The sequence below is a fragment of the Pseudopodoces humilis genome, chromosome 19, assembly GCF_049639895.1.
Source record: "Pseudopodoces humilis isolate 2021_Gansu_Grassland_sample_001 chromosome 19, ASM4963989v1, whole genome shotgun sequence".
Taxonomy (NCBI): Eukaryota; Metazoa; Chordata; class Aves; order Passeriformes; family Paridae; genus Pseudopodoces; species Pseudopodoces humilis.
This window is the reverse complement of record NC_142218.1, coordinates 7,165,250-7,185,091: the sequence shown is the minus strand read 5'-3', so window position 1 is coordinate 7,185,091 and position 19,842 is coordinate 7,165,250. Positions and strand designations below refer to the sequence as shown.

Genomic DNA, 19,842 nt, shown 5'->3' with positions numbered 1-19,842 from the left:
CACTCACCTTCTCACTGTCATTCTCTGTGAATTTATTCAGTAACCGTGTCCTCTGCTGCCCTCTCAGGTTTCGCAGAAGGGAGGCCAGGATGGAACAGACATGTTCTAGAAATACAAAATGAAAATTGCATGCTGAGATCAGGAAGAGGAGCTTATTTCCCTCTGTAACATGCCATTAAATTTACTATTAACACTCCAGCGTGTATCTGTTGATAAGCAGAACCCTGGCTCCCTCCCATCATGGTGAGAGGAGACAGCAGCAGTAAGAGCCACAAGCCATGTTTGCAGAGAGCACAGATAGCTCCTCATTCCAGCCCAGCCAGTGAGGCCTCCTCCTCCTCTGCCTCAGGGACCTAAAGCACCTTACATAGAATACAAGTTCCACTCTGGCTTTCTCTTCTTTTAGGCCTAAAGGAGCCCTGGACAAAGCCAGAACTATCACCCAAACCCTCAGGTCACCCAAGCAGGGACAGCTACTAAAACAAGAGAGCTGGAGAAAGAGAAAAGTGCACTTCTGCAGAGACTGAAGTGGTATGAGCTAGTGGAAAAATTCTCAAACCAACCACTTTCATTTACAGAAAATCCCATCAATGAATATAAACGGGCCACAACAAACCAGAAACAACCAAATAAACATGTTTACAATCTTCTCAATTGTACTTGGGGATATTTTTCAGCACAAATCAAGCAGACAAGTAAAAAGTCAAGGCTGCAAGCACACAGGAGACACCTGTCTTGGTGTCAATGTCCCACCACTCTGAGAGGTGACTGAGCCACTTGCCTCAAGACCAAGCACAGCAGTGCAAAGCAGAGGAGAAGGGCTTGAATCTCGCTTTCCAAATGAGTCTAGTACTACTTCCCACCTGCATGACTGCATTAAACACAGAGCTGGTGGTTTAGCCACCCTAGCTTCTCCAAGATGTCCTCACTGTAATCCTGCTGATTAAGACTGATGAAAATTAATGGCCATGAACACTTCCTCACCCATGGTGGTGGGCAGCAATGGGGCCTCAAGATTTGACATTTTCAGAGGAGGGAACAGCATGCAGAGGAGAGGGATCACCATCTCATTGCTGTCACACCCTGCACTTCCCCAGCGCTGCCCAGCCCAGAGCCACGAGCAGCCCTGATCAATCAGCCCAGCACAAAGAATGGGTTACACCACCATGTTTGCTGGGAGCTCCTGCTCCAAAACTGCCTGGGCCCTGGAAGGTGAAGGCACACAGACTGCCTGGCCGGGGTGCCTGTGCTCCCCGCAGCACCGCTTATCTGCATCCTCCACAAGGGCAGCACGAGGAGAGGCTGCTCAGGCGCACGCACACCCCCCATTTCATTAGCTGCTTATAAATGGAGCTTCCTTTTCGAAACAGATTTCTGCCTGAGGTGGTGTCAATTTTTCATGTTCCAAGGAGATTGGGAGTGCTGCCGGCAGGAGGAGCAGGCAGATAACAGGTTTATCGGGTGGCCGCACCGTGTGGCTGCTCCGTCATTCCGACAGGCTAACGGGGGTGAAGGATGGCTCCGGGGGTGTCAGTGCACAGAAACTGTTACTCCACAAAAAGCTACACCAAATTAAGTGTTGACATTAAAAGCATCATAAAAACCTTCAAGTTCTTGCATGGTCCCATTTTCTTAAGGAGAAATTCAACAAAATGAAGATTTTATTTTTTTTTCCCCATATATGCCAACATATGCTCTGGTGGTTTAGGAAGAAGTCAGCATTCTGTATGTCACACTATTTTTTTCCCCAAGCTTCTTTTTTTGGAAGTGTTGATGCAGCATTTTAGGAGCAGTATTCTCACCAATGATCTATTTTCATTGCTTTTTTCCAATATTCCTTTACTAGGAAATGCATTTTAACCATCATTTTTGCTTTGGTGGTTGTATGCAGATATTTATCCATTTTATCAATGGAATCTTTAAAACTACTGACAAGTCTAAAGGAGCTGACACAGAGGTTTTGAGAACAAGGTTATTCTTTCAACATATCACTGCAGAAAATCCAGGAAATATTTAGTTGCCTGGTCAAAATGTTCAAAGAAATATTTTAGAGAAATATTTCTGATCTAAAATGGCTTTTTATCAGCTTCCTGAAAAATAACACACTAGTGTGTTTTATGCTGCACCCCAAAATCAAGGTTATGTCTCATAGCGCAAGTCCTGACCCAATAAATACCAACATCCATGGGCAAGGACACTGGCCAAAATGAGGACAAAGCTTGATGGAATGAGAGGCTGAGTTCATGATTTGGTGGATTAAAGTGTTTGCACAGCCATGGGAAGGGAGAAACACTAACCTTGGGGTGCAGGTTCCCACGGATGGCGTCTCACCATCTCACCAGACTGACCCCATCTCCATCTCACATGTGCAACATTTATAAAGCTGTAATCACAATATTTGCTCAGGGCTGGATCTCCTTCGGGAAATGGTGAGTAGCTGATGCTGTTCTGAGTCCCCAGAACACAGAACCTGCAGGTGCCTGGCTTTGATCTCAGTACAGACAGAGGCCACAAGCTGTGCATTGCCCCAGGGTGAAGCCACAGGCACTCTCCCTGCTACAGAATATTCTGGGAGCTTCTCCTTAGGAATGTAACACTCAGCCAAGGTCCGTATCACCTGCACAAAATGCATCGCTTCCAGGGAGGGCACAGACAAGGCCAGAGGCAGAGGTTGCAGACAAGCCCTATTTCAAAGAATGACTAAATGTGATTCCTTTGAGAAGGAAACACCAAACTGAGCCATGCTGAAACACCATAAAGGTGCCTTCACAAAAATAACAGGTACCAGCTGGCAGCTACTATGCATCAATAACAACTTTTTTTCATGCAAACATCCCAAAATCCCCTAAATTCCTGGATGTGGGAAGATGGGAGGCTTCTCTCTCATCAGCCAGTAGCACTGCTGCTGCCCCATGGCTGGCTCACCAGCAAGCCCTGCTGCTCCCCACGACCCCAATCCTGCAGGGCACCATCCCAGACACATCCCTGCCTCTAGGAGGTCATATTCCATGTGCTTCCTGCAGCATCACCTCAAGCTCTTGGGAGCCTTTCCCTCTCCAGACAGGCACAGAGACTTCAGCATGCAAGCAGTGTTTAAAACACCCTAATTAGATCGATCTTGACTTCAGCTCGGCGTGTTGGAATACAGATTAATCTATTCCATGGCTGGCACTGGCAGCTGCAACAGCAGGAGGTCCTGTCAAATCAAGCTGTAACATTACACTCCTCTGCCTTTATTATCCCCACCCCCTGCTTTTTTTTTTTTTGCTTTTTTTTTTTTTTTTTTTTTGCTTTTTTTCATCTCATTAGAATGGACATCTGCCTGGCAGGGGAGGAAGCTCAACAGTGAGGAAGAGGAGGAAAGCATCATCCTGCAGGAAGGGGACAGCAGGCAGTTCTGGATGCCAGGGACAGCAGCCCATTGGAGGCTAAGCAGGATGATCTGGTGAACCCAGCAGAACACATTTCAGAGCTTTCTGTCCTGTAAAGAACGATTAAGATAAATTGTAGCTTCTAATTAGAAGCAGGAAAATACTAGAAAAAAAAGCAAGCCAGCTCTTTGAGATACTTTTATCCCTCCTAGGCACACAACTCGATGGCTTCAGGGCTTCTGGGAAACCTGGATGAAGCCACTGGCTCATCCCAGTATTACAGGTGGCACTGGAACATGCTATTCCAGTGGTGTAGCATCAGATAACCTGTTTTCACGTTAATAATCTACATTTCAGAAGAGTAACCCACCCGAGTATCACTGCACTTTGCCAAGAAAAATCTTATCTTAAAATACTGAGAAGAAGCAAGAAACACCAATTTTATGGATGGGTGAAGGGGGGCCTGGGAGGGTTGGAAAAGCTCCACACGCAACAGCCCTGGTGAGCTGGATCCAGCCATCAAGCTGAACGTAAAACAAAATTCTTTCTGTTGACTGAGAAAGTTTATTTTTCTGATGTTCTTGCAGCGGAGCACGCTCACTTTAATTGAGATAAATTTAACTCTGTTCTCAGCACCATGGCTCACTCAAATCACAGGTTCCTGTCGGAGGGTGATGGTGAAATAACAAATTGACATAATAAAGTTCTGCTTAAACAGACTGATGCCTTCCCTGGGTGCTCACTCCTCAAGACCACCAAAAGAAAAACACTTTCTGCTGGCTGGCAGAGGGTGCTCAGTTAACACCCATAACTCCTCATCAGGCCATGTTTCTGCTGCTGCCTTTTCAATTCCCCATGCCCAGAGAACCTGGCTCTGCAGCAAACATTCATTCCAAGGGCTCTGCTGCCTTTAGTGCATGTCACAAAGGAGTAAGAATATATTTACTAAGAAATGGGTTTTGTTGTTTTTAAAGGGAGGGTGTAGCTGAGGATCTCCAAAAGAGGCTTCGTTATTGATAGAGGGCAAACAAGCAAAACACCTCAGCGATAGGAATTCTCCTTTGGAAACTGGCTGAACTAATTCTCAGGTTATCAAATTAAGCATTCCTAACTAAAACTGACATCTAAGACAAGAGAAGGCTTTTAAATGAAGATGAATTGGACAAACATCCTTTTATAGTTCATTATGCTCTCCAAGTGAGCAAAACTCGGCTGCAAATAACCATCCTGAGAAAGAGCAGGAGGATATACAGCCTGTCGAGCCAGCTATGATTGCTTCACTACAGACTCTCTAATTCAGGAGGAATTTGTTTTTTCTCCATTTTTAGCTCTCTGAGACTGTTCAAGAATTTCAAGCCAGCATCCAACGCTGTGACTTGACTGTGCTGAGAGCTGCTGCATCCTCATGGACAGAGGGACACCCCGACCCTCAGCTCTGCAACAAAAAGGTTTTGGGAATGCAGATGTTCATATGGCAACCCCCACATTTCAAAAGTCACAACACTGAAGTGTTCTTTAAAATCTTATCCTCTATTTATGCCAAGAACCACCCAGAGACAGATTTCTGTCCATTCCCTGCAATCACAGACGATAAAGGGACACTGCTTCCATCAGCTCACAACACACATCCACGACACAGCACCTCCTACACAGCCAGGCTGGTTCTCTTTGTGGCTGTCCAACCCAGCTGGGCACTCACATGTGAGTATTGCAACCCCACAGACACAGGAAAACTCCATTTCTGTCTTCAGCAGCAAAATATTTCTGGTTTGAGTTGCTTCACTGCCTCAGAAAAAGGGAAATTGCTTCCAACGAGTTTTTTCTCCCAAATCTAATATCTTAATATAATGATCTGTACAAACACAGGCAAAATTCAAGTGTAGATAATGTGCACTCAGTTAGACACCACAGGCCCAATCTTCGGGCTCAGATCATCCATAAAGATGGTTAAGAAATTTTTCCTTTCTTTTTTTTCCTAATTACATAGTGTACATAAAGCATAAATACGTGCAGTTTGGATTTAAATTGTTCACAGGCTCCCTAGAGTAAAATAATTTTTAAACACTGACAGTGTTTAAAATGTAGCTAACCAGCACTGACACCTTTATGCTAGCATTTAGAAATGAAGAAATACATTACAGAGAAGTTACTTTTATCAAATTTAATTTGGATTATAAATTTCTGCAATAAATAAAAGCTCAGCAAGTCACATTGAGATTTTTTTTTCACCAGGGTATTTATTATTTTGTCACATTCAGAACACTGCCTTAGAGACAATAAAACAAACATGGTTTTATAGACTATCTCTTATGTAAATAGCATCACTGCTATAAAATAAAGACAAGGGAATATTTTCCTACAACCATCAGGTACACACAGAAAATCTGGTGCTTTAGAGATTGAGCATTGGATGTCCTGTGAGAGGTGACGTACCTGAAATGTACCAGTGGGTGCCAGGACTGCCAGCCTGGTAGCCCTTCAGCCACTGCACACCAAGGGACAGAGGGACAGGCTGGACAAACCCTTCAGCAGAGCTGTTTGGTACCTCACCCACAGCATTTTAGCTGCCTTTAGGCAGCTGAAATTAGGCTCCAGGTTTCAGAGCCCACTGAGGATTTTCTGTTTCACAGCACAGCCTGGGATGCCCAGCCCAACACCATCCCAGCAGCAACGCAGAGAGCGCAAGCACAGCCCAGCTCCTCAGAGCTGCTTTAAATAAACACTGATGCCACTGCTGCAAAGCCACTCCAAAGAATCCTTTCAAGGAATCTCTTCCTCCATTTGGCATACACATGAAAGCTCTCCTAATACAAGACTGTTCTAATTAATTTTTTTAAAACAGATTGAACACAGGATAAAGTTTTTATGAGAAAATATGAAGACTGAACAGGAGTGTTCTTTTTGAACAGACAAACAGATAAGCAAAAAGCAGCCTGTTCCTAGGACCAGAACAGCACAGAGGGAACCAGTTCCATCATGCCACACCTGCACCATTTCCCTAAAAGTCAGAGGCACCCAGGAGCCTGAGCCATGTTCCCCCCCAGGGGCAACTACTGCATGGTTGGGGCAACATTCAGCAGAGTAAAAGCACACTCTGTGCTGCTTACACCGTGTCAGGACAACGCCGTGATAGGCTCCAGGGGACCCTGTTGAACATCTCTATTACCTCCTGTCATTAGAAATTCAGTAACTCACCTGCCCAGTGATGCAAAACAAAGAAAATTGGACTTACTACCACAGCCTTTTAGGGAGAGTTTATTTTAATAGAACTGATTTCTGGACTCATCTTAATGTTCTCCATTTCTTCAGCATGATAATGAGACGGAGGTGTGATACAAAGCCTGTTTGCATGGATCACTTCATTTTCCTGAGGCCAGATTGGCTTTTCATGCTATCACAGAAATAGTCAGGAACTGACCCTGTCAGGGCTTTCCAGACTAATCCTCACAGCAGCCAGGACTGCACACAGGTATCGACTGCAGTCTCCAGAAGAAGCAGATGAGACAGAGATTAGCTCACTTTCTAAAACTGAAAAATTAAGTCAATGGCATGAGCCACAGACTCAGATCTCTACCCAGAAAGCTGAAGCTTTCTTTCAATAAGAAGAATTAAGCAAACCTCATGTTCACACTGCAAATGAAAACTTCAAAACGTCCCCTAAATCCATCGAAGCATAACTGCGTATTTTATTACATAAACCTGCAATTTAATTATATAACCTACAGAAACCAAACCTATCTCTACAAGTCCATTGAATAACCCCCAGACCACACAACAGCACTTCCCCCTCACCATTATCTACCCAAGACAAGCAGCACAAGGAAAATAAAGTGACCAGAGCTGCCAGCAGGTGTGTGAATTGCTCTGGGGTTGGGTGACACGTGAGCCCCTGCTCTCCACCTGTGCCAGGAAAGCAGCCACTGCCACACATATGCCCAGCCATGCCACTGGCCATTCCATGTCCCCAGGAGGGAGGACAAACAGCTGTCCCCAGCTCAGCAGCTCTGCCACAGAAAGGAGCTGCTCAGTCCCAGTCAGTGCCTCAAGCCAGCACCCAGAGAGCTCTGCAGGGGCAGCATCTCCCTCCTGGCCTTGGGAGAACACCTGAGTCCCACCTGAGCTGCCAGGACAGTCCCAAAGCAGGAGATTTGGGTTTCGAGCTCCCATGTTTTTGCTATTTCTTTCCACTTCCCCTTGGCTGCTGCAGGAGCTCAGGATGGATCCTAGGCATATGTGAGTCCCACTCACACCTCTTCAGCTTTTGACAGTATTCACCCTCTGTAGAACTGAGCTGAGCAATGAACTGGCACAAAACCGTAAGCATCACTGGCAGTATTTAAAGTTTCTTCCAAGACACAGTCCATGAACAACAAAATGGGGAAGGCACTGTTACCAGGAGCAGGAAGGACTGACCACTCAGCTCAGTATAAGGTTCCACAGCAATTGTAGTTTTATTCCAGAGCAGGTCTCTGTTAAAGCTGTCTTCCAGGGTAGAGAGTTAAAAAATATAAAAAGGAAAAAAAAAAGAAACCAACTTCAAAAGCAATGCAGTTTATTTCTGCAATGCCTGATGTTCATCCAGTCACACTTCAGTGCTCAGAGCCATGAAAACACTGCTTTTGAGGTGACATTTGTAGTTGCCTCATTACTCTTTTCAAAAGAGTTTTGCATCAGAGTAAGAGCTTCAAACAACAGACTCTACAGGAGTAAAATAACTTATTAACAGCACATGAAATGGAATCGCCAGGAGCTGCTGATACCAAAACAAGCACGACAAGTGTGCCCTCAACAGCCAGCTGTGACAGGGAGCAGCAGGCTGGACACCCAGACCTGAAAGCTGCAGAGGGAGCCCTGAGAAGATGGGAGCTGTGCCCTTCCCTCCTCCCTGCAGGTACTTTTCAGACACTGGCTGTCCATTCAGCTCCTCCATGGCAACAAGAAGGATCTGGAAGCACACCTACCTTCGTGTTCTTTTTCAGTTGTTCCAACTTTCTTTATCTTTTTGGGTGATTTCATGAAGAGAGGGAAGATGGTTCTCAGCCCAAGGATGTCCACAAACTTGTGACAGTTGTCTGTGCCCTCTGGTCCGATCATGGCGTGGTCCAGCACCTTCAGGGCACTGCTGCGGGAAATCTTCTTCTCTCTGTGAAAAGAGGCAAATTAAATTGTACATGAGGAGCTTTGGAGCACTCTACTTTAAAGACACGAGGGAAAGGAACACAACAAGAACAAGATGAAGAGTCTGAGCACAAGCTCTAAGCAAGATTTTTCTTCTAGGAGCGAAAACACTGTATCAACAGTAACTCTTTTCAAAACTGTCTTGGTTATTTCTTTTTTAATGTCTTTTATTTCTTTTTATTTCCTATTTTTATTTCATTTTATGTATTTTATTGTCATGGTTTTATTTTCTTATTTCTTGGCTACTGAAGAAGATACTTTTTCACTCCTTTACAAACACTGGCACAAAACAGAAGGGGGGACTGGGCTGGATACAGAAAACAAATACTATCACACCACAAAGATCAGGATTTCAATCTAATAATAGTTTAATTTAACAAAGGAGTAAATTTGGTGAGCATAGCTGGGTCAGTTATAATGATACCTCATCCCCAGGAATCACAATGGAAGGAGGCAGACAGACTCTGGGCTGTTCTGCTTTAATGCCACTTCAGAGTGCTGATGGTGGTAACCCACACCAATAACACAGGGACACCCTGAAAATCATCACCAGCTGTCCTGTACATCACAAACCAAACCAGAGCAATTTATAATCCATCCAGGGGAAAACTGAACCGAAAAACGGGTCAATAACACAGCCCAAGTGAACATCAGTAGAAGCTAACATGAACTTGGAGAACATAAGCCACCGGTGTCCCCAAAGGCCAGCCTAGAAGGACATTCTCTCCAGGACAGGACAGTCACAAGCCTTGCCACCTTTCACCTCGAGCACATGCCAATCTCCTCTGATCCTACCCAGCTGCAGACTGAGCCACCACGACCCCATGTCCCTCAGGCAGGGGTTCCTGAAAGCCTCCAGAAAGTTGTGGAAAACTTCCCTGCAGAGACCCAACCTCATGAGCCCCTAACAACAGGCAAACTAAAATATCCATATATGAACACCCCAGCCTGAAAGAAAGTGGCCCTGCCCAGTGCAGCCAGAGGCACCTCTGACCCTGTGGTGGGAGGACAGCATGTGGAGCTGGACTCTGAATTCCCCCCACCAGCCAAGGGCTATGCAGGAGGGTGGTTTGGCACCTCCAAATCACCACTACAGAGAGCTAAAAATAAAGTACTCTTTAGGCCAGATGACACCAGAAATGTTTTCAGGGGAAGTAATTGCATATTGATCAGCATTTAGGAAGGCTGTGCAGGGCTGAGCTCTGGAATATTCATTGGGTTTAAGTTCAGGCTTTTAGAGATCAATAGCTGCTTGCCTGGACCGTCTGGAGTTGATTTTATTTGAAATATTTATTCTGCCAGAGGGCAAGCAGTTTATCTTAGTCTCATCTGTGCTTATTGAGGGAACTTTTAGCTGAACACTAATTCACAGACAAGCAAACGTGAGAATCACCAAACGTGGAGGGGCCTCAGTGTTCATGGAAACTCTGAATTACAACTTTATTCACTGACCATTGTTTTCCTCCTTTTAACACCTGTACATCTGAGACAACTCTTTTGATACATCTATTATTAAAGAAAAAAAGAGGTGCTGACATTATCTGTACTTTCCACATTAGCAGAACACAGCCTTTAACTTTCCAAAATACCAGTAAAAGCAGAACAGTAGATTTCCTGGGAAAGTGTGCATAAAATGGTTCCGTTTAATTAACCAGAAGATTTAGTAAAGAGACAGCTTATGTTTCCAGGGGTCATTAGGAACAGCAGGACAAGAAAACATAAAAATATTTTAATAATCATAAAAAAATATACCCTGAAATAGCTTCAGAAAAGCTTCAGGGAGCTATATAGAGTTGTCTTGTTTTGCTGTACAGGAGACAAAAGCTTTTATTGAGGGTCAAGGAAAGTCACAGCATAGCTGCAAGGACAGAACATTTTGCGGCCCAAGTGATGCAGGTCCCTGTGAGCTCCCTGGGCTGTGTTTGTCTCTGTGCATACACATGCTCCTCAGTTCATAGCTGGGAAAGCCACTCGTCATTTTCCCTGAGCAACAGAAAATCTCCCTGACACATCCCCCGGGAGCAGCACAAACCCAACACAGCTCTACAGCCAAAGCAGTAAGCTGCCTGTCAGGGTGCACCAGGGAGCTGACAGGACAAGCCTGTTTTCCTCTCTTTTGGCTAAACTGCAGTTAGGTTACTAAGGCAAGACTGAGGGACTGAGCACTAAGAAGTACTTCCTGACCTGAAAAGAAAATGTAGTTTAATCCTAAGGGACATTTCTTGACTTTCTGCTGGTGGCTACTACCTTGGTTTTGATAAACATGTGACATAAAATAAACAAGCTTCCCTTGGTGCAGAGATGTAAGTAAAATAATTATATAGAGCCCTGTTCTCATTCTGCTTCCAAACTCCCTCCTTCACTCCTGCTGTCACCAGCTTCATCCCTCTCGACCTGCTCTTCTCCCAGACCCTCTGCTCACCTCCCATGTACCTGCTTGGTGAAGCCACAATTCTTCAGGGCCAACTGCAAGTCCCAGATCACAGCACGAGTCAAGGACCCATCTGGCCATGGACATGCACATAAGGCACATCAGCCACACTGGGCTCATTCTCAGGCATTACCACTGACCCCCATAAACCTGGAGAAGTTCACATGATACAACATTGCCTTTTGCTGTTGGCCACACATTTTAAGGCTCAGCACAACAGAAACCATCCAGTTCTCATGACTATCTGTAGGAATATCATGAGCACATTAAATACTCATCGAAAGCTGCTGCAGCTCTCTGCAGGTCTGTGTGCACAACCATCAATAACGGAACGACTTCGCTGGATGGATCGGGCAGCACCAGACACAGAATGCTGTGTTCCCTATGACAGTAATGGAGATTCAAGCCTGATATCTTTATTCTCACACAGCTTATCTATCTCACATCATGTCAATACACTTTCAACTTTGCCTATTTGTTCTTTCATCTGCACAGGCTGTGGTACAGTGATTAACCACCTCCAAAGTAAAACCAAAAAATAACAAATCTCTACCCCCAGCCTTCAGAGGACACCAACAAGAGAGAAAAATACTCTGCCTTGTTTGTGGGCAAGGTGGTCAATCACAACTGAATGGCATGTCTGCTCTCTGCTGTTTATCATGAAGGTATCAAGAAGATACAGATGAACAGCTCCAGATCACAACTATCCACATCCACTACCTATTTACAACAACAGATTGTGGTCACCTCAGCTGCTCTGTCCAAGAAAAACTGAGCACCTGTGAGAGCTTTGAAGCACTAGAAGTGGATTAGAAGAGTTTAAAAAAATATAAAATAATCAGCTGTCAGTATAGTACATGCCTGTGGACAGTAGTGACAGAAGCTTCTAGAACAAATTCTGTGAATTGTTAGTTTTTTTCCACTGTCACTTTACCAATTCCACTCAAACTGCAGAATCCACTGATTGAGGCCTTGGAAGCTCTGTCCACCAGACACAGTTGCTGCTAACAGATCCATCACACTCTGTCCCTCCCAACCCCTTTGCAACTACTGTGGGGGGCAAAATGCAGCCAAGGATAAATTTTCCTCTTGTCATAATTTTCCAGCTGGGATCCTGGTGCAGAGAGTGCTAAACAGTAGAGTCAAAAAATGGGTAAAAAGCTCTTAAAAATCCAAACACTGAATCCCACCCACATGGCACAAGAACTCCAACTAATTAGTTCTGCAAGGATGGTTTAGCAGCTTAGGACTCCAGGCAGAGGGAGGCCTCCCTCCCGTTCTTAGTTTTGGAGCTTTTCCTTAATTAGCCTCAAGAAAACCCAGTGTTCCTATTTGAATAATCCACGTTGGGTTATTTATTCGGTTCCCTGCTGCTGCACATTCCCCAGCCCTGAGCTGCAGGAGCTCAGCATTCCTGGCTGGTGCTTGCTAACCCGCCAGCACACAGCCTGGCACTCTGGGGACAGCCAGACAGAGCCCGCTGTGCCCCCCCGCAGCTCTGGGGAGCCAGACAGCCCAGCAGACACAATTCAGTGCCAGGCAGCAAGGCAAAGTGAAGAGAGAGCAGAGAAACCCCAGAGGTTGAGGGTGTGACAAAGCACAGCACAAGAAATGCAAACTTATGCCCCATTCACAAAAGTAATGTTTTCATCAGCATCCACAAAAATTCAGCAGCTCAGAGGCTACACAACACAGTGGAGACTGAACTGGGGTACAAAAGGAAAAATGTTTTCCCTAGAGACATCCAGAGGTCCTCTCCTGCCCTCATAGAGGTCATTTAAATCCTTAGAGGGTTTACCTGACCTACAGCATTCTCTGTGGCTGACACCCAGATGAAAGATCTGCCACTTTCCAGCAGCCATTGTGGCAACCTCAGTACTCAGGAAATAAAATTAAAGACAGAGAGTGGAGATTCCATGTCTGTGAAAGTCCAACTTACTTACCTGCTGGAAAAAAAAAAAAGAAAGAGAAGACATACAAATATCCTAACACAGAAGTTTTAAAATACAGCCACAAATATCTAGCCAGAACATGTGTTGGCACATCAAAAGCAGGAAGGAAATCACAATGCTAATGAGGTACCTGAGCATCAGGTTCATCAGCTGCAGACCCTCACCCTTCAGGAAGCGATCACGGTTGGAGCTGAGCATTAGGCAGGAGCAAAGGGAGTCAAACAGGTTCTCCATCATTTCCTGTTCCTCTGCTGTACTTGGATTGTGCCGTTTAAACACCTGAATGACAAAGAAAGCAAAATTATCCCCAAATGTCGGGCTGTGCTGTTGCAGAACACACGTGAAGAGTTTGCACCCAAAAGATCCAGCACCTGACAGGTGTCATCAAGTGACCACACAGGTCACTGCTGCATCCTCTGTAGTGCTGCCCTTTGCTGCCCTGACTGTGCACCCACAAATGTGCAGCAGCCTGGTGCAGGATTTAAAGGATAATACACAGGGCCTGCAAGGGGAAGGGCAAATTAAGTATGTGGATAAGCTGATTACCAGAGATTCCTACACAATTCATACCTGAGGGTGCTGAAGGCAACACTGCCTGAAGAAATATAGGTGAGCTATGAACACACTACCTTCAGCCAGCTCAAACACAGGCAGCCCTGTGCTTGGAGTGGAGCATGCTGAAGATGGACCAATTCCAAACCCTGCCCACCACCAACTTGCCATGAAATTACAATGTAGTAATTTAACTTCCGTGTACCTGTACGTCAGCATTAACATCTTTACCAAAGGGATTCGTCTCACTGACCATGGATGACACACCACATGGAAGGTATTTGAGGAATATGCCTCACCCAATATGAAGCACTCCTAGGGCTGCACCTGCACCCCAGATATTTTCCACTCCTCCCACCCAGCCCAGCAGTCTCCCGATGGAAGAGGAGGCATGTGGGAATTACTCACAGATAACTGCTGAAGCAGCACATCGATCCCATCCAGCTCCCCAAGCAATTCTCTGTTGTCTAGACAGAGGTGGGGGGAAGGGGGAAAAGAGAGAGAAAAATGAAGCTAACTGTCAGATTTTACAGCCATCTAACACTGATACATCAGCAAACAAAATCAATACAGCTTGACAGAGCACAAAAGCTGCAGAGAAAGAGAGGGTGGAGGCAAGGGAGCACATGGAGGAGAGTTAAGCCAGCAAAGGGGAGCTGGAGGCAGAAAGGGGCTGCTGTGATCTGAGAGAAGCCTGGATTCTGCCCTCACTGACAGAGATATGGCAGGTATGGCTCACCATCATTATTCTGGAGCAGAATTGCCAGCACCTCACTGCAGTACAGCTTGTTGGCATCAAAAGGCATCTTAGCCTGTGGGGGAAGGAAAAAGAGACCCATCAGGGCACAGCCCTCAGCCATCTCACTGATTTGAAGAACATATTAATCAAATCACCAAATGTATGAGCAGCTCTTAAAATAAAACACAACAGTAATTCTGCAGTTTTCCTTCAGTGACAAACAGTAACAATTCTGATTCAGGAATGATGGGAGGTACATGTGGGCTTATGCACACATGCAGAAGCTCCACTGTGATCCTTCACATGTCCCTACATTGGTAGGTTTGGCCAAGTTGGCTCAAAACTCCCAAGTACAGTTTCCAGTTGTTTGCCACACAGAATCTCTTTCCTGTGATATATTTTCCACAATGTTATGTGGGAGCATGGCACTTATCTCTGTTCTGGAAGTCCGTGCCTGTCAGCAAAACCAGAATTTCAGAACATACATCACAATAACATTATATAGTAACTGCCAGAGTTTCCTGAGAGGATCAGAGTGTCACAGACAAAAGAAAATGAGATGGGTTTTGCCTGCACAATCACATAACTTCCATTTCAGATATTCCCTCCATCCTCAAATATGCTAAAGAAGTCATAATGAAACAAAAATGCTGAATTTGAATCCCCAAAAAAAATCCCTAGAGTGGATTCTGAACTGAATCCAATGTTTTTGCATGCTGCCAAAGCTGCTTCATCTACAGAAACAGACTGAACATTAACCAGATAATAATGCAACCTGTTTTACTGAGATTCATAAAATAAAACAAGTTTAAAAATCATCAGTTACCAGCTATTTATACTCCACTGTTCAAGAAGGGAAAAAGCAGAAGTCCTAGGCTTAAAACATAACATTTGTCACCCCAAACACACAACCCCCTCCAGCATCTCCAGTCTCCCACCGTGCTGCCATGGAACAGAGCACGGTGTGCAAGCACCATGCAACACACAGAAACATGGAAAGCAGGAGGACCCCAAACACCACCAAGTATTGACTTTTAATTAAGCTTTTCATTCCAAATGAACTCTGCACAGGACAGTATTTACAGCAGCCAGGTGACACCTCCAGGCAGACCATGCAGGAGAGGGGAAGGTGCTCAGTGCTGTACAGCCCTGCCAGCTTCTGCCATGGGGTGACAAACTGCTGCCCTGCAAATCCTGATCTCCCAAGACTGCACACATCATCAAACCCTGCTTGTGTTTGCAGAAGGGAGCTAGGAGCTCTCCACCTGAGCTTTCTGAGGCAGCTCTGACAGTCACAATACAATTATAAGACCTGAAATGTTGTCAGGTAACAGAAATTCATGTCCTGTGCTGTGTGCCAGATGTCCTCATCACTGCCCAGACAGAACCCTGATCTTAAACTTACCCCACAGACATTCCACCGTATCTCTACACAGCTCCTGATATCCTGGGTTAGTCACAAACACATCTGTCAGGGCTAGAGATTCAAGACCATGTGCTGCTAAGAGCCAACACACCTGGAGAGGGGTTCATTAGCTTCCCATAACCCTGTACAGGTAAGAAAAAGCCCTGCCTGATCCCACATCCCAAATCTAGGGATAATACAGACAGGGAACACAACAGACACCCTGCACAAGCTTGGAATGCCATTGAGCATTCATGTTCTATGGCACCAAGCAGGGGAATCCTACTTGGGATTATTTTGCTTTCCCAAATTTCTCAGCCTTTCAGCTACCATAGCAATTCCAAGGCAGGCAGCAGTACCTACCTGCCAAGATTAAAATTAACTTCACTTTTTCTTTTTAAGCAAAGGACATAATTATGTTACTACCTGTAGTGAGAAATTACAGATAACTTCTGCTAACAAGGATGTGAAATGCACAGAGGGGTACCTGCACTTACACAGCTGATGGAGAATTTCTGGAATTTCAGAGGCTTTCTAATCATTTAAGTAGGGAAGTACTAATGCCTGACAGGTTAGAGAACAGCCAGAATTTCTTTGCTGTATTTCCTTCACTATTTCTGTGAGAGGGCTGAACTATCCATTCTTTTTCTACAGTATTTTCCAGTGAATGTTTAGGCGTCTTTTCACACAAGACACAGTTAAAGTCTGTAACTCACTGTCAAAGGATGCAGCATATGAAAAGCAGTTTTTAATTTAAAAAGCAATTAGTTGAGTTCAAAGCAAAAGCTGCCTCCAGCAGCATTTAAACACAGACATCACTTAAAAAAGTGTTAGGAACATGGGAAGCAAAGGCCATTAAATGGTTAATATTAGTGTCCCCTCTCACTGGTCAGCCTTTATAGTCCTACAGATCTCATACATGGAAATCCAACATGTATGAATCATATGAAAAGATAAAAGAGACAATTTCTATTGATTGTTTCCATTTCTAAAGACAAGACCAAAGTGTGTCTCTTTAAACTAAAACTGCTGAGGACATAGACTCTGAACTATAACTTTTTGTCCTTAACTGAGCTTTTACAACATACACAAGCACAACTGGCTTTTCTTAACCTAGTTTTTGTGCTAGCTGGTCTGTAGAAGGAAAGTGAGAAACCAGCTCACCTTCAGCCTCTTCAGCAGCCACTGCATGAGGCCCTGCTGTGCAGCCTCTGTGCACATCTCCGGCCGGAACTCTGCCATGTTCTCCACTATTCCTGGGAAGAAAGACACAGAAAACAGATGGTTTTCCCCACCAAAAATTACAAATTTCATGTTTCCAGTCTCTCTCATTCTTACAGTCCTAGGAAATTACAATCCTGAAGGACTGCACGGAGTGGGTGATGGTCTGACTGCCAGCAGTGGCACCACCTTGCCATGGTTCTGTGCTGTGCAAAGATCAGGGAGCAGAGGCAGTTATGTCCTTCCATGAACTGCAAATGTTTCACTACCTGAAAGTTAAATATATTGTCAAGACAGAAACAAAGTATAGCTCACAGATATGTTCATAATAAATATATGGACAGTGGAGTCCCTTCCTGGAGGTTTTTAAAAGCTGTGTAGATGTGACACTTTGGGACACAGTTTAGTGGTGGCCTTGGCAGTGCTGGGTTAATAACTGGATTCAGTGATCTTAGAGAGCTTTACCAACCGAAACAGTTCTGTGACTGCCTCTGGTGTAGTGCAGTGATCCATGTATCTGCACCTCCAAACACAACTGGATTGGGAAGTGGCACCTTTCATGCAGCCATGGGACAAAGGACAAACTCTGGTTCCAAGGATGAGTGATTCCAAGCTGTGCTTGAATAAAAGCTATACCAGATCCTGTACTGCAGTGCTGGCATTCCAAGGGAAAAGGAGGAGGAAGGAAAGGAAGGGATAACTCACACCTCTTGGTACAAACCACAGAAAGGAGCAAGGGGTTGTGCAGCAGCCACTTACCCAGGGTGTTGTGGACACCATCAGCCTCCTCTTTCACACTTTCATCCAGGCGCTCTAAATTCTGGACCAACAAGGCCACAACCTGACCCTCCACCTAAATCCCCAGGGTCATGGGAAAGATAAAAAGATAAGAAACAAGACTGAAAAGAAGATGAAGGAAACACCCTGCCAGACATGATCAGAAGACACGAACAACCCTGCTGTAAAATCTCAGAGAAAGCAAAGGAATCATCATGTAAATCTGTCACTATGCTTTTCCTAATTAATGAAACAAGTTTTGTGTTTCAGATTAAACAGAAAAGCATCAGGAGGTAAACATGCACCTTGTCACACTCTTATTTCCTAAACCAACCAGATTTATAATCCTTCAGAATTCTGAAGCATGAAGCTAACAAACCACTGCAGACAGGAGAACTGTCAGCTCTGTGAAAGGCTCTGCTCCCAGCTGGTCACTGCTGCCTGCCTACATTGCTGCTGGACCTTCCACCTAATACAAAAAGCTGACAGAACAATGCTCACACCCACAGATCCAAACCCAAGAGTTGAACCATCACCAACTGAAGTCCTGCAGTTAAATCCTCTTAAGACGACTGCACCAAGTTGACTTCAGTGAGTTAAAGAAAATCAGACAGGCAGGGGGGACTCCCTGAATCACAGAGCTCACACCTGAAATATGCCTTTAAAACTGGAATTGGAAAGAGTCCAGCTTGATTCTGGCAAACTTTCCATTGTGGACATGAGCTTGGAACAGCTGAACAAAATAACATTACCAATTCAAACACTCTTAACCAGTTTTGGGCCCAGTAAATATGTGGAAAAAACACATACATGGGCTGCTGCAGAAAACAACGCAACGATTTTCAGATACTGTACAACCTTTTACCTACTTTCTTTAAAAAAAAAAAGTAATCTAAAAAGCAGATATCTAAACATTTCTCCCAAGATAGTCCTGACCTGCTTCTTTCAAGCAGGACAATGAAACCTCTAAACAAGGCTATTATCAGTGAGCTGGTGACAACGAAAACAGAGAAAGAACTTCACTTGATTTACTACCTCTCCACATATTTTATAGAAAACATCTTCTCTAGCAGCTCCTCTCTCCCATTTCATTCACCCAGCAATCTCCCCACCAAGGCAGAGTAATTAACAACAGCCCAGAGGCCAGCTGGAGGAACTGGGCTCTGGGCACTGTCATTAACCTTTGGAAGGTAACATTATAGTGACTGGACAAGAAGGATTGTAGGAGAAAACAGAGCAGCCAAACAAAGCAAACAAAAGAAAACTTGTAATTCCCTGTCTTCCAAATTCAACACAATAGTTACAGAACCAGGCACAGCCACAGTAAACCTCAAAGGCAGCCAATTCACCAGCTCCAAGGTAGGACAGACCTGTAAAATTCATGTTTGGCTGGCCATCACCTCTCTGGAGGGTTTGGTATCCCCATTCTTCAGCCAGGGAGCAGGAGGCATCCAGCACAAACACCAGGAAAAGGGAAAATTCACCCCCACAGAGGCCAAGAGGCACTCAGAGAGTTCACAGTGCAGAAAACACTTAATACCAACAAATGCATCTCCTACCCACCTAGGTAACTTTCTGGGTTGGTTCACTCTCTGTGCCAAAAGGGACCCTTAACCTCTGGATCCTCCTCCACCCTTTAAAGTTCATTTGCTCTTCTACATGAAAACTTTCAAGTTTTTACTTGTTAAGAAAAAATCACACCATCACCAACAGATGCCCCAGTTCAAGCCCAGATTTTTGGGCCTGAAACAAGAGTTACTGCGTAGAAGACAACCAGTTTCCTGTGCAAGAGGTGAGACTGAAAAATCACAGAGGCATCACTGTCCTTTGGGTAACAGTCCCTGCCACAAACTTCAGTTCTCCATGAGTGAACCCAGGTCACCCTTTTCCACAGAAGAGAAGGGAAATGCAAACAAAGCTCCTGTTTTCAATGGGACACTGTCCAAGTCACAAATATTATTACTTCATTCTCCCTCCCTGCACCAAAAAATCTCCCAGCCCACACAAATTTTGCAATATGACAGTGTTCCTTCCAAAAAAGAAATGGTGCAACAACGTGCAAATGGTGCAACCACCCACTCCCCAAACTCTAGCATTTCATCAAAAACAGCCATTGTGGTCTCAGGTTCAGAACAGGCTTCTGCTGGCTATCTCCATCATGATGTTGGCAGCAAAGACACCCAGAGCTGCAGAAAGCACTGTGGGTCAGTGCTCAT

General features: G+C 44.8%; 1 protein-coding gene across 2 annotated transcripts in view; it reads right to left on the bottom strand.

The window, feature by feature from the left end:
• The window catches only part of CTNNBL1 (catenin beta like 1), a 47,236-nt gene that overhangs the window by 12,705 nt on the left and 14,689 nt on the right, over window positions 1–19,842 (bottom strand). For both annotated transcript variants that reach the window (XM_005524714.3, XM_014254231.2), the window contains exons 6-12: window positions 17,609–17,702; window positions 16,793–16,884; window positions 14,224–14,296; window positions 13,893–13,951; window positions 13,063–13,211; window positions 8,333–8,514; window positions 8–105 (exon numbers count right to left, since the gene is read on the bottom strand). In XM_005524714.3, coding sequence (XP_005524771.1) covers window positions 8–105; window positions 8,333–8,514; window positions 13,063–13,211; window positions 13,893–13,951; window positions 14,224–14,296; window positions 16,793–16,884; window positions 17,609–17,702 — 747 coding nt within the window. The remainder of the gene's footprint in view (window positions 1–7; window positions 106–8,332; window positions 8,515–13,062; window positions 13,212–13,892; window positions 13,952–14,223; window positions 14,297–16,792; window positions 16,885–17,608; window positions 17,703–19,842) is intronic.